This window comes from Thamnophis elegans, chromosome 5 (genome assembly GCF_009769535.1).
Source record: "Thamnophis elegans isolate rThaEle1 chromosome 5, rThaEle1.pri, whole genome shotgun sequence".
NCBI lineage: Eukaryota > Metazoa > Chordata > Lepidosauria > Squamata > Colubridae > Thamnophis > Thamnophis elegans.
This window is the reverse complement of record NC_045545.1, coordinates 20,933,205-20,947,214: the sequence shown is the minus strand read 5'-3', so window position 1 is coordinate 20,947,214 and position 14,010 is coordinate 20,933,205. Positions and strand designations below refer to the sequence as shown.

Genomic DNA, 14,010 nt, shown 5'->3' with positions numbered 1-14,010 from the left:
AGAAGACAACACCTTTGGTATTAATGAACGTAATTCAGGAGATGTGTGATTCATTATGTTTTTAAGGCACATTGCCACTGGGTTTTCATAGTGACATTTAACAGTTACTTAGTGGAAGTTTTTAATGCAATCCAGTATTTTTCTATTTCACAATGATATGGTTATTTATCTTTCATAATCACTCAAAAACTGAGGATTTATATTGCCGCTGATTTAATGCCCAGTTTCTTGTTTATATATTTTCTCTTTGACCTATAGGATAATTCTATCTGGCATGTAATTAATATTTGATCTGGAAGTTCTGTGTGGTTTGTTTTTTTAAATTTTGTATTCTTAGGCAGTGTTCCAGCATCAAGTCATTTTGAGAGCAAGCACATCTTGATGGGGAGCTCCAGCTGAGAGTGATGGTTACAGCTATAATATGTGACATTAGGTGTACAATTAAGAGTGAGTTATATCTGCAGTTCCTTAGCTATTTTTGGTCTTTTGGTATTGCTAAAAAAAATAACCTGGTAGCCCTAATTCCGTTTGATCCAAAAATAATTTGAGCAAATCAATCTCAGAAGCATCTCAGAATGTGGTCTCCCACATGCCTTCTGAGGTACTTAAATCCTTCAAAACTATATTAAGAAATGTTTGGCTTAGATGGATTAGGGGTACTTTACCTAGAAATCCGTTCAATTCACTGGACTTTATCTCCAAGTAGATGTGAATAGAGGGTCAGAATTAAATGCAATTATTTGAGGATGGCATGGAAAGCTAGGATTGGGTTGCAGTGGAATCAGCCAAGGCTAACTGATGCCTCCTCTGAAAATGGCAAAATCCAGTCATTTGTATATATTGGTTTATGGATACAGAGAGAGAGAGAAAGCAGGCCATTTGGAAAGAAGATTGTGAACCATGCTTTGATTTGATTTGATTTTGATTTTATTAATATTTGTAGGCCGCCCTTTTCCCTGAGGGGACTCAGGGCGGCTCACATAAAATCAGGGAGGGGGAATAACAAAACAATGACAAAGACACATATAATAAAAGTAATAAGCAACATACATTCATCATTCGGGAGGGGCGGCTATCCTTGTCCCCAGGCCTGACGGGCTAGCCAGTTCTTAAGGGCTGTGCGGAAGGCCTGGACGGTGGCGAGGGTACGAATCTCCACGGGGAGCTCGTTCCAAAGGGTCGGGGCAACTACTGAGAAGGCCCTCCTCCTTGTGGTTGCCAGCCGGCACTGGCTGGCCGATGGAATACGGAGGAGGCCCAACCTGTGAGATCTAATTGGTCGCAGGGAGGTAATTGGCAGAAGGCGGTCTCTCAAGTATCCGGATCCACTACCATGTAGGGCTTTATGGGTGACTAATAGCACCTTGAAGCGCATCCGGAGATCCACAGGTAGCCAACGCAGCTCGCGGAGGATAGGTGTTATGTGGGTGAACCGAGGTGCACCCACAATCACTCGCGCGGCCGCGTTCTGTACTAGCTGAAGTCGCCGGATGCTCCTCAAGGGCAGCCCCATGTAGAGGTCACAAGGGCCCGAGTGACTGTTGTGAGTGCCTCCCGATTCAGGTAGGGTCGCAACTGGCGCACCAGGCGAACCTGGGCGAATGCCCCCCTGGTCACAGCCGTCAGGTGGTGGTCAAACGATAGCTGTGGATCCAGGAGGACTCCCAAGTTGCGAACCCTCTCTGAGGGGTGTAAAATTTGACCCCCCAGCCTGAGTGATGGAATGTTTGTCGAATCTTTGGGAGGAAAACACAACAGCCACTCGGTCTTTTCTGGGTTGAGCACAAGCTTGTTAACCCTCATCCAGTCCATAACGGCTTCAAGGCCTCGGTTCATCACGTCTGCCGCTTCATTGAGTTGGCACGGGGCGGACAGATACAACTGGGTATCGTCCGCATATTGATGGTATCTGATCCCGTGCCTACGGATGATCTCTCCCAGCGGTTTCATGTAGATGTTGAATAGTAGGGGGGATAAGACCGAGCCCTGAGGCACCCCATATGTTAGGGGCCTAGGGGACGATCTCTGCCCCCCCACCAACACCGACTGCGACCTGTCCGAGAGGTAGGAGGAGAACCACCGCAACACGGTGCCTCCCACTCCCACCTCCCGCAGTCGTCGCAGAAGGATACCATGGTCGATGGTATCGAAAGCCGCTGAGAGGTCAAGGAGGACCAGGATGGAGGAATGTCCTCCATCTCTGGCTCTCCAGAGATCATCGGTCAATGCGACCAAAGCGGTTTCTGTGCTGTAACCGGGTCTGAAGCCTGACTGGAAGGGGTCGAGATAGTTTGCTTCCTCCAAGGACCGTTGGAGCTGGAAGGCCACCACCTTCTCAACAACCTTCCCAAGGAAGGGAAGGTTGGAGACTGGGCGATAGTTATTAAGAACAGCTGGATCCAGAGATGGCTTCTTTAGGAGGGGTCTCACCACCGCCGCTTTCAGTGCGGCGGGGAAGTTCCCCTCCCGAAGAGAGGCGGTAACAACCGCCTGGATCCAGCCTCGTGTCACCTCACTGCTGTTAGCAACCAGCCATGAGGGACACGGGTCCAGTACGCAGGTGGAGGCACTTACAGCCCTCATGGCCTTGTCCACATCCCCGGGGGTAACATCCTGAAACTCAACCCAGAGATGTTCTACTTGATCCTCTTGTGCCTCGGCTGGAACTGCGGGGGTGGAGTCCAAGTCCGACCGAAACCGAGCAATTTTGTCCGCTAGGAATTGGGCATAATCCTCAGCTCTGCCCTGCAAGGGTTCCCCCGCTTCCCTTTTATTTAATAGGGAGCGGGTTATCCTAAACAGGGCGGCTGGGCGGGACTCAGCGGACGCAACCAAGGTGGCTATGTGAGATCTTTTCGCTGCCCTAAGAGCCCTGGTGTATTCCTTGGTGCAGGTGGTTACCATTGCTCGGTTCGATTCGGACTTATCGGACCTCCATCGGTGCTCTAGGCATCTCCTCCGGCGCTTCATCTCCCGGAGTTCCTCGGTGAACCAAGGAGGTCTCCGGGATCCGCCGCCTCGGAGGGGCCGTAGTGGCGCAATCCGGTCGAGGGCCTCCAATGCTGCCGAGTGCCAAGCAGCAACCAGAGTCTCTACCGGACTGTGGGCGAAAGTATCAGGAATAACCCCAAGCTCCGTCTGGAACCTTAATGGTTCCATAAGTCGCCTGGGGCGGAACCACCTGGTCGGTTCCTCCTCCCTACAGTGGGGGTTTGGCCTCCGGAAGTCGAGCCTCAGTAGGCAGTGGTCTGACCACGACAGGGGTATGATATCGTTACCCCTCAGACCAAGGTCACAGATCCACTGCTCCGAGAGGAATACGAGGTCGAGCATGTGACCCGCCGAATGGGTTGGGCCCCGAATTACTTGGGTCAAGCCCATGGCTGTCATGGAAGCCATGAACTCCTGCGCCCCATCAGAGTTTTCACCGAGCGACGGCAAATTAAAGTCCCCCAGGATCATCAACCTAGGGAACTCAATTGCCAGCTCGGCTACCGACTCGAGGAGCGAGGGGAGGGCTGCTGCAACGCTGTTGGGAGGCAGGTACGTTAACAGCAAACCCACTTGACCCTTGAGGTCCAACTTTATCAGCAGAGACTCACACCTGACAAGCTCCGGAGCAGGGACCCTACGAGGAACTAACGACTCCCGGATAACGACGGCCACACCCCCACCCCTTCCCTGGGCTCTCGGCTGGTGCAGCACCTGAAATCCTTCTGGGCACAGCTCTACAAGGGGGACTCCTCCCTCTGGGCCCAGCCAGGTTTCAGTAATACATGCCAGGTCTGCCCTCTCGTCTAAAATTAAGTCCCGGACGAGAGGAGCTTTATGTACCACAGACCTGGCATTTAGCGACAACAGCCTGAGTCCAGGGTCCTGATCACTTGCGCCATCTGGTCTCGGAGTGGGACTCATAGGGCCGGAAGGAGGGATCTCTGTAATGTAGCGAACCCTCCTTCCCCGATAATGGCCTGCCCTAAAGTCCCCGCCGTATCTGCCCCTCCCTGTTACGACCGTAATACCCCGACCCTCTCCCGTGTCTCTAGTCCCCTCAACCACCCCCATGGCCCCCGCATCTCCCGGCAGGTCCTCCGAATCACACATACTCATACACTCCCCCAAACAGTCCCCACGTAAGAGTTAAAAAACACAAAAATTTACAACAATATAATAATAAAAAGTGGGACATTCATTCATCTCATACGTATCTCATACATATCCCATACAAAGAGAGAAGAGAAAGGTGAAAGAAAAGAAAGAAAGTAAAATAGTTGCGCAGTTGATTAAAAATTTTAAAGTGCGAGTTCAGATTGTTGCCATCGGCTGTCCACCCGCAGCCCAGTCCAAAGTTTCCTTCTGGGGGTAAAACCAGTATAATGATGGTAACAGTCAGGGCTAAAACAAACAGGATCACAGGCCCTAAATATATGGGTGAGGGAAGTCAGACAGTCAAAGTCCAGAGTGGCAGGAAACCAATGTTGGTAAAAAGGGCAGCGTTGGTAGAAAAGGCAGCGTTGGGGAAAAAGGCAGCGTTGGTAAAGGAAGCAATGCTGGAGCAGGAGGCTATGTTGTTGAAAAGAGCAATAATAATGCCAATAGCAGCGTTGGTAGAGGGGACAGCATTGGTGAGAGGAGCAGCGCTGTTGAAGACAGTAGCGTCGCTGTAAAAGCTGAGCTAAATATGGAGGGGGGGGGAGGCATCCGGAAAAGGCTCCAGCCACGGCACACACAGTCAGCCGCCCGCTTCGCCTAGTCCGAATAAAGCCCCCGTTCGAATTTCCCAGTTCCAGAAGATAGCAGCAAACAGTTGACACAGTCAGAGTCACTATAAGCTCCCTAGGCTCCCCGAGCTGTTCCCCGAGCTGTTCCCCGAGCTTCAGAACTTGTAAAGAAGGGGTTAAAAGACCCCACCGCTGCTGAAGCCGCCGCAAAACGCCCTCAATCGCCTCCGCTTCCACCGCTACCATAAGGCCGCTGCACCCGCCGCCAAGGACGCCCAGCCACGTCGGAGAATCCGAAGCCCCAGATCGGCAGAAGGCGTCGGCCTCCCTCAACTCCTGGCCCGCACACATCCACTGAATCTCTGTCATCTCGGAGGACCCCGGCAAAGGTGGTAAGAAGCTGGTTCCACGGGCTCCCAGTGCTTTTTTCGTCAGGTCGTCTACGACGAAGGAGCCCTGGCCGCCATTCCGATTCCCGCACATGCGCAAATGCATGAACATCCTGTCATGTTTTCTGGAATAGGAAACAGACCTTCTGTTCTGAAGTGCAATGAATTACATGGATATATGCTAGTCCTGTCTGACATAACGATAAAATGCACTGGTTTCTTTAAGATGCCTCGGCACTATTCCAATCTAGTGAATGATCTTGGGTAGCACTTAATAGTTCTGTAAATGGATCCTCACTTGTTATGTTCCTTTGTGGGATTATACCTAGCTTGTGAATAAAAAGGATTTCATTCAGTGTTATTTGACCTTGCACATGGCATATCATTGAAGTCAAACAACTTTTTTAAACTGTCAAAAATTAATTGGCCACTTGCACACTTCCATACACTTAGCATAGTAAAATTATTCCATGTTTTGATAAGAGTTGTCATCTAAAGCTGGATTCATTTTAAGGTGTTATGCATGGGGAGAAATATACAGGAAGCGGGATTTGGAGGGAAGTGAGTTTTATCAGTTTGAGAATTTATTAAAAAATATGTGTTGTGGTGCTTGTGTTTTCAAGTTATAGAAAAAAAGAATAAATTCCCAAGCAAAACATTGATTGAGTTGTGAGAGGAAAAATAACTCAGTCATTTCCTTCTTTTTTATTATGGTGAAAGTATTTCTCACAAATACACCTGTTCTTTACTATTGAATAAAATATTATGAATTGATAAGAAATTGCACAATTTTACTAACATCTCATGTTTCTTTCCAAACAATGATAGCTGATCTCAGAGACTAGGGAACCCGAGATCGTCATACATTAAAAGAAAAATGGGTTGCACGTTAAGAGGGCTTCTTGCGTCATTTAATTTAAACATTTCATGAAATCTGATGTACAAATAATTAAATCCAGACTGCAGTGATTATCCACATTTCTCAAGCAATGAGAATTAGGCTTGAGCTTCAGCAGTTGTATAACACTCATTGGGAGAATGTTAGCTATTTGATCATTACATACAAAGGTACTGATTGTTGAAAGTTATAACGGCCTGGCCTATGACCTAAATAGACAACATGACTGTTAAATAGTCCCTGATAATTTCCAATTCTTATTCACTATTATATTCAATTTTTCAACAATATTAAAATAACATGTTGTCTGCGACTGCACCAGAAAGTGTCTCTTTGAAAAGTAATAACCACACTGAGCAGTGGAGTTGTCGACAGCTGCAAATGGTAGAATATCTCATATTCAGGCTTCAGATCAAAAGGATCAGAAGAATTACACTCTTGAAAAGAAAATTCTTGTATGCAATCCTGCTGCAAAAGTAGGGATATGAATCATACTTCTTTTATTTATTTGCATCTCTTTGGAGTCCCTTTCAGGCCTATATGATCCCTTTCTGAGTCAGGGCATATTTATTTTTTGTATAAGACCCAAATACTAATGTTGGAATCCTGCGATAAGGATTTTCAGTGGAGCTTGCTTTATCAGGCAACAGACTTTTAACACAGATTGAAAAATGGCAGCATGTATTGAGGAGAAAAAAAGGCAACTTGCATTGAAAGCAGTATTATATTTTTTTACCCTTGCATGAAAAATAAGAGATTTATATTGGGAGGGTGGGAGGCATGCATTTCCACAATGCCAATTCTTTTTATTTAAAATAAAGCAAAGCAAGCAGAAATAACAGATTGGAAAATTAGAGTAGAGAATAGAATAGAGTAGAATAGAATAGAATAGCTTTATTTGGCCAATAAAGTATGGTGTGGTTAGATACACAAGGAATTTGTTTCCAGTGCAGAAGGTCTCAGTGTACATGCAAAACAACAGAATAATGATTATCATAATAAGTATTTGGGTCTTATACAAAAAAATAAGTAATAGAAATGCTAATTATTTGTTCTCTGAAATTATGTGCAGTTTTGCTTGTCAGCTTTAAGCAAAAATAGAAAATTTATCATTTGAACAATAATACAAAATACACAGCATAGATAAAATTGAATCATAGTATTTAAAAGCACTTACCTTTGCACGACTCCATATGAATTAAATTAAGAGGATAGTAAGTATGCCTAAGACTGTTGCCCAGAACATCTGTATGGCACAAGCTATATACTATCATCTGATTTAAATTACATGCAAACCATACAGTCAGAAATGCTAGTGATAATGCTATAAGTAATACAAACTTAAGGAATTTCTTGTTGCAAGTGAAAAAAAGCTTCTCTTGTTCATTTGAAAACAAAAAAAAAAGATCCATTAAGTTTATGTCAAAAGGCAATGACAGCCCAATGCAACTGGGCAAAACTAAAGTACTAACAGCCTTTATTTTCCAAAATTCAGAATTCACTCTAGTCATGAAACAAAGAGATGTCAGCTGCTTGGAAAAGGACCATGATAAATTTAGACAAAATGCCAAAGTGTAGGCAAACAATACAGAAAAACAAAGATATGCATTATCAAATTCCTGGTTTTCTAAGTTAAAAAATATGTGACAGTAAAAGCTGGACCATCAGAAAGGCTGAACAAAGAAAAATGGATGCTTTAGAGTTGTGCTGGAGAAATTGGTTGATAATATCTTGGAGTGCAGGAAGAACAAATCACTCAGTCAAGTAAAGCAAAACTGCTTGCTGGGAGTGCTAATAATGCAGCTTAAAAGCACCCAATTGGAGATCAAAATTGGAGGCAATTGAAAAGAGTCCATGACAAAAGACATGGTAATTAGTTATTACCACTGATGGTACAAGTGTTATCCTACAAAAACTCAAGATGTCACCGACAGATAATCCCACTGAAATTCACAATCAGGTCATGAAGAATGAGAAGCAACTGCACACAAAACTTCAGATTAAACAACTGGTGCAATCTTACTCATTTCTGCACAAAGGAATGTTTTTCAGGTGTGCATCTGCACTTTTCATGACATATAAAGGGGAAAATGGAAGTTAGAAGCTGTGTTTTAGCAAAACTATCAAATATAACAAGGGTTATGGTGGAATGGAGGGGAATCTAGACTCACAAGATGTATAAACAACTTGCAACTTCTTATAAACTCCTGTTACAATTATGAAGGTACTATGAAAGCAACTCTTAATACTATGCATGAAAAGATGATGATAATATTCAAAGTTGCTGGGTTACATTTGTCATTTTTTTACTTGAACCCTCTTACAATCAGATAGGTAATGCTATCATTTCCAAAGAGCTAACTTGCCCATAAATAAATTGAGAGGAAGAAAGGAGTTTCTATAATATTCTTTTTTTTGTTTAATATAGCATGATTAATACAGCCAATATAAATTTCCCAAGAATAAACAATAGGATTCTGTTAACATAGTCCCAAATCATGATATTCTTACTTGTAACATTGCATAGTGTGTCTAAAGTGTTCCAAAGTTTCTTCTGGAAGCATCAGCAAATACAGGGACTATTACAGTCCCAATTGCCTTCCATTCTTTGTGCAGAAATTTTTTTACTTTCAAAGTTATGGAACATGAATTGTGGCATTTTCAATCTAATTGTTTTCCTCACCTCTGTTAATCAGTTTTACTGCTTTCCCTGCTTCATAAATTGGGTTTACTTAACAGTCTCCTTTCTCAAAGCAAATTATCTTGGCCTATAACTCATGCTCCTGTGTTCCCACAAACCTGCCCACCCTGATTATTGAGCTGGACAGATTTTAGGTTGAAACTACAAAGTAGGAATACCACTGATTAATTCCAGCAAGGTTCCATTGATTTTGCCATTTTCACAATGTCCATCCACAAAGCTATTAGATTTTTAAAAATCAAAAATTTAGAAATAAAATTTAAAAAGTAAAGTAGGTATCTGTGATACATCTGGTTGAAGAATGTTATATTCAAGACTACAAATTCCACATACAGATACAAATAGTATTTTTTTTAGTATTTGCATTCTCACACACAGTTGTATTTGCATTCTCACACACAGTTTTGGAAACACTTAAATTTAAACAGATTATTCTTAATTTATCTTCCTGGAGGCAACATGGGGTCATTATATAAGCTATAAAGTTTTAAGACTGTTTTGTTCTAAAGTACTGAATCTCAATAAACAAAATGTTAATACATTAATCATTGCTGTTTTGCTAGATAAGAGAAGTATTCTTATAAAAATGGTTTTTTTGTGACAAGACAACTATCTTAATCAAATTCAGATTTAGCAATGTTGATCTTACCTTATCTATATAAGTAATCCACAGTTTCTTTTTGCCTCTAATTCAATATTATATAAACCCAACTAATTATGTATGAAGTGAAATCTGAAACACACAAAATCATTTCATTCCTCATACTAGTCAGTGTTTTGTGTTTATGAAACAGAATATCCCCAATAGAGAATTATACTCACCATAATGCAGAACTTGTAGTAATGCATCCTAGGTCTATGGCAATGTTTCTCAACCTTGACTGTTTGAAGACATATGGACTTCTCTTGCTGGAAAATTCCAGAAGTCCACATATCTTAAAGCTGCCAAGTTTCAGAAACAATGTTCTATGGTATGTCACCCAGCTTTTGTATCCTAAATAAAAATAAATACCCATATATGTGCAGGTTTGATTTAAATGATTTAGCATAATCCACTCAAAAATATTTACCTATACCTTTCTCCATGAACATGCTACCTCAGGAATTGTATGTACACAAATGTATAGCTCAGTCTAAAGCTATATTAAACATGTTTTATGCCCATGCCTTTGAATGTAATCTGGATCTACCAGGCTAGCGGACTGGATGTGGAAAATCTAAGTGCATAATTACTGAAGAACTGATGAATTTTCTATTGGTTGTAAATTTGAATGAGTCATGCGATCCTAGAAATATAATAGCTGCAGGCAAAGGTTTGATCTAAGAGGCTGAATTTAAACAGTACTAATCAATATTCCCTGAGAGTATTTTTGTTTCTGTTGAGCAGATATTCAATACGTACAGCAAAAATCTGCCAAGTGACTTAAGTATATATCAATAGGAAGACATCTTAAATAAGGTTCCGCATATTGTCTAAACCTTTGCTTCAATGACAGCGGAACTATTTTTTATAAATAATAATAGACACGACTATTGTTCAGTGCAGCTCAGATGTTCATTTATTTTAAAATATTTTAATAAAATGTCCTCTGCATTCATCTATTACCTCCCACTGTTTGATCTAACCATTCTTTTTCATAACAAGATATTCTTGCCTGGCTATTATAGAAATAAAAGCTACTCATCAGGTGCTCTACATAATGAAAAATAACAATAACTGTCATTTCAGATATGATGGAAAGAAGGATAAGAAACAAATTTTCTAAGATCTTAGCACTGCCACTTAACTGTAGAGGTTTTTTTTCACCTAGAGTCTGTCTTCATGGTGGCATTCATGATGCTTTCTTGTATTGTAGGGTTGCTGTGATCTTGAAGGAAACGTACTCATGCTTATGTTCTTTCAAAGTAGCCTTGTTTGTACGCAGTACAGATTTGTTTTTCTACTAGTGGATTCTTGCAGGTGGAAATTTACAAGTAGAGTAACTTCAACCCTGTTATGAAATTACGTTGTGTTTTAAAAATAAAAAAAAGTTAAATTAAAGTTCATTTTAAGAGATGAAACAAAATGTGACAAAATATTTCAAGCAGATAAGTTCATGACATTATCCATTCAAATATTTTCAGATAGGGAGACATTCACAGTTCAAATGTGGTTGCTTTGAAGTTCTAAAAGATGTGCTTCATGTGCTTGATTCCATAGGTTTTAAAGAAGACCATGATAATTAGAGCCCAAAGTCCCAAAATAAAGCCTCCGGGAGGATGCCAGTCCTTTTGTTTCGGTTTCTGTAAAGAGGAAATAAATATTTTTTTTTTTTAAAAAAAGGTTGCTTTCATACAAAACATATAAACAAACATTTAGAATTAAACCCTCCTTACTTTGTTGAATGAAGTCAGAATATAGTAAAGTCAACACGTTTCATGTGTTAGGAATTTTAAAGGCAAGTAGGCTAAACTATACTCCATTCCAATTGTTTCAAACAACTACCAAATTCTGTATTTAACTAAAAAGATAACTGGGCTTTCTGCCCACACTCTCAACCTCAAATAATTTATTCTTAAAATAGGAGGGCTTAGGGAACTGAATTTATCTCATCTTCCTGAGGATGAAAGTGATCTTAAATTCAATGCTGCATTTCTTCTGGATAAATACAGCTGTGTTGACGGCTTGTCTGCATTTTCCATGCTACCACTTGTCAGCCACACACTAGATAGGTTCAGGCAACCCACAACTTCCTGAATAAGATGTTAGAGGGGAAAACCCTCCTTTTTACAGGTGGGAGAACTCTGGCATAAACAGGGCAGAAGGGCAGACCACGGTAAGAAGAGAGGAAGCAGAGTTAGTTAGGGTCAGACTGTTTCCAAGGAACAGGATGATCCCTTCTCTACAGGATAAGTTTTAGTTGAGTTTTAGTTCAAAACTGTTCTTTGACATTTTTTTCTTCCCTATATAAATCTAAATACATTATTTTTATTATTCAGTATGGGCTTTCATCTGTGGATGAATTTTCCTATGGGAAAAATTCTTGGAATTGAAGTATTAATTTGGAATTCTCCCAACATATCTACTGATGGAAGACTTGCAGTAGATCACTGGCATCTTGTGGTCTACTTGGAGCATTACATTACCTGTGACATTTTCTTTTAATCAAGGTGCTGTTGTCTCTCACAATGTAAACAATCTGGAATTATTTCCCTTCATTATTAAGTCCTTGAAATTTGGGCAGTGAAGGTTGCACAGAGCTTTTTATACTGCATATCTTTTTTTTCTAAATAAACTTAAGATTTTGATGATTTCTTGCAAGTTTGATTTACCCATGAGTGAGGAAGAGAGGAAATGCTCAAACCTCTAATCAAATGACTACAGTATATGGCTAGGAGGTTGTGTAATAGAATTTTTTCCCTCCCGTTCCAACAATCAGCAAAACCTAAGCACAACAATCACTTTCTCACAACCAGGCATGAGGTATGATGTTAGATGAGGCTCCATCAGGAAAATAAATAGTAATAATAGCAATTACCAGGTAGCCTATCCTACAGTGGAAGGCTTGACAAAGATGCATAAACCAGACATTTCTGAGACAGACATCTATACTTTTTTACCTCTAACTAAAATTTAGTCATTTCACTAAAATGCTATCACTATTTCAAAACATAATTTGTTTCTTACAACTCTTTAGGGTTTCTCCCTCTCTTTTTTTAAAAAAACATGATACATCCTCAAATGTTCCCTTTCTAAATTAAGGAAATGAACCATTTTATAACAATGAGAAAAGTGTAGAATAAGTAATAGTGGTCCAATTGGTTTGTATAGAATTGTGCAATTTTATATGCAGAATTCTACAGAGAGTAATAAGCAATTAGTTTGTTAGACTAATTTACTGTATTTTTCACTCCATAAGACACACCCCCCCCCCAAAAAAAAACACCTGTGTGTCTTATGGAAGGAATATTGCTGCTGGGCCACCACAGTGGGGTCCTTTTATAGTACTGAACCCCGCTGGAGTGCAGGAGTCAATAGGCAAAGCTGGCACATGAGAGGACACCTATCTGTAGTCCTCTCAGGCTCCGCCTCCTGCCCTCACTACACTGCTGCTCCATATTCAGCGCTCCATATGCACAGTGAGACAGCACTCCAGATTCATATTTTGTTTCTTCTTCTCCTCAAAACCTAGGTGTGTCTTATAGAGCGAAAACTACAGTATATAGCTGTCCAAGCATCGAAAAGACAAACAGAACAATATAACACAGAATTGAAAAGAGAAACATAACAATTAAAAAAAAGATTGACCTTACTGTAAAGGTGAGGTAAAAGCAGCATTCCTTTGCTTTACAGATCTACAAAGTTACTTTTTCATTACTATCATAACTGTAAACAGTTGCTAAATGAGACAGTCACTAAACAAAGACTACCTATACAAGGTAACCTCAGTCCAAAATTACCAGAATAATGAAGCACCTCCCAACTCATGCTACTTGCAGAAAGTTACAGGAAAGTGGACCAATGAAATTTACGAGAATAAAGCCAACAATTATAAATATTATATTCATCTCCAAAATGATCAAGAAATGTTCATTAACACTGAGCTGAAAGCAATACCAATTACTTTCACTGATATACACAAGCACTCATTTTATATCAAGAAATCAGACTTAAACATACAAGACTGCCAACACCTCCCGTTTCACATCATTTCACACAAAAGAACATTCCTGCTTAAATTTCCTAATTACCAGCAATATGCAAATTGCATTGCTCGTTTTATCATTCCCTTTGTTGTATCAATCTTCCTTCACTTGGATCAGTGTTAAATCCTCACCAGAAAGTGACACCTGGCCCTCCTAGACAAATTATTTCAATTGGCAGCTAGTAACACTAAAAGCTTTTCTGGCCTATTTTTACTATAGGACACATAATTTAATTTCTTTATAGGTCTAAATATTTATAAGTTGGCCTTGATAGAAGGCTTTACGTTTAGTCATATAAGATGCCAAAGCTCTCACTTTTTTGTTTCCTTGGCTACTGCAATTCTAAGAGGGAACCAGTTAAAAAGCAACTTTTCTTATATTGAGGAATATGCAAGCCATCCATTTGATGCTGACCAGTACAGCTCCTGAGATATATTGTTAATAAAACCAATGACCAAGACAACAGTTAAGAAAAATAGTTTATGAGGGGAGAATGCATTGCTTTCTATCAAAATATGTCTGTCTTGACAATGCAGTTCCAAAAATGTACAGGCCAAATCTCAGCTATAGCTAAGAATATACCGTAGGGTTTTTGCAAAGCAAAGGGTGCTGATG

The 14,010-nt window shown here is 40.8% G+C and overlaps 1 protein-coding gene across 1 annotated transcript in view; it reads right to left on the bottom strand.

The window, feature by feature from the left end:
- Positions 1 to 9,312: 9,312 nt before the first annotated feature.
- PIGK (phosphatidylinositol glycan anchor biosynthesis class K) overlaps positions 9,313 to 14,010 on the bottom strand; it is a 111,408-nt gene continuing 106,710 nt past the window's right edge. The window contains exon 11 of the mRNA XM_032218448.1: positions 9,313 to 10,992. Coding sequence (XP_032074339.1) covers positions 10,876 to 10,992 — 117 coding nt within the window. The 3' untranslated portion in view covers positions 9,313 to 10,875. The remainder of the gene's footprint in view (positions 10,993 to 14,010) is intronic.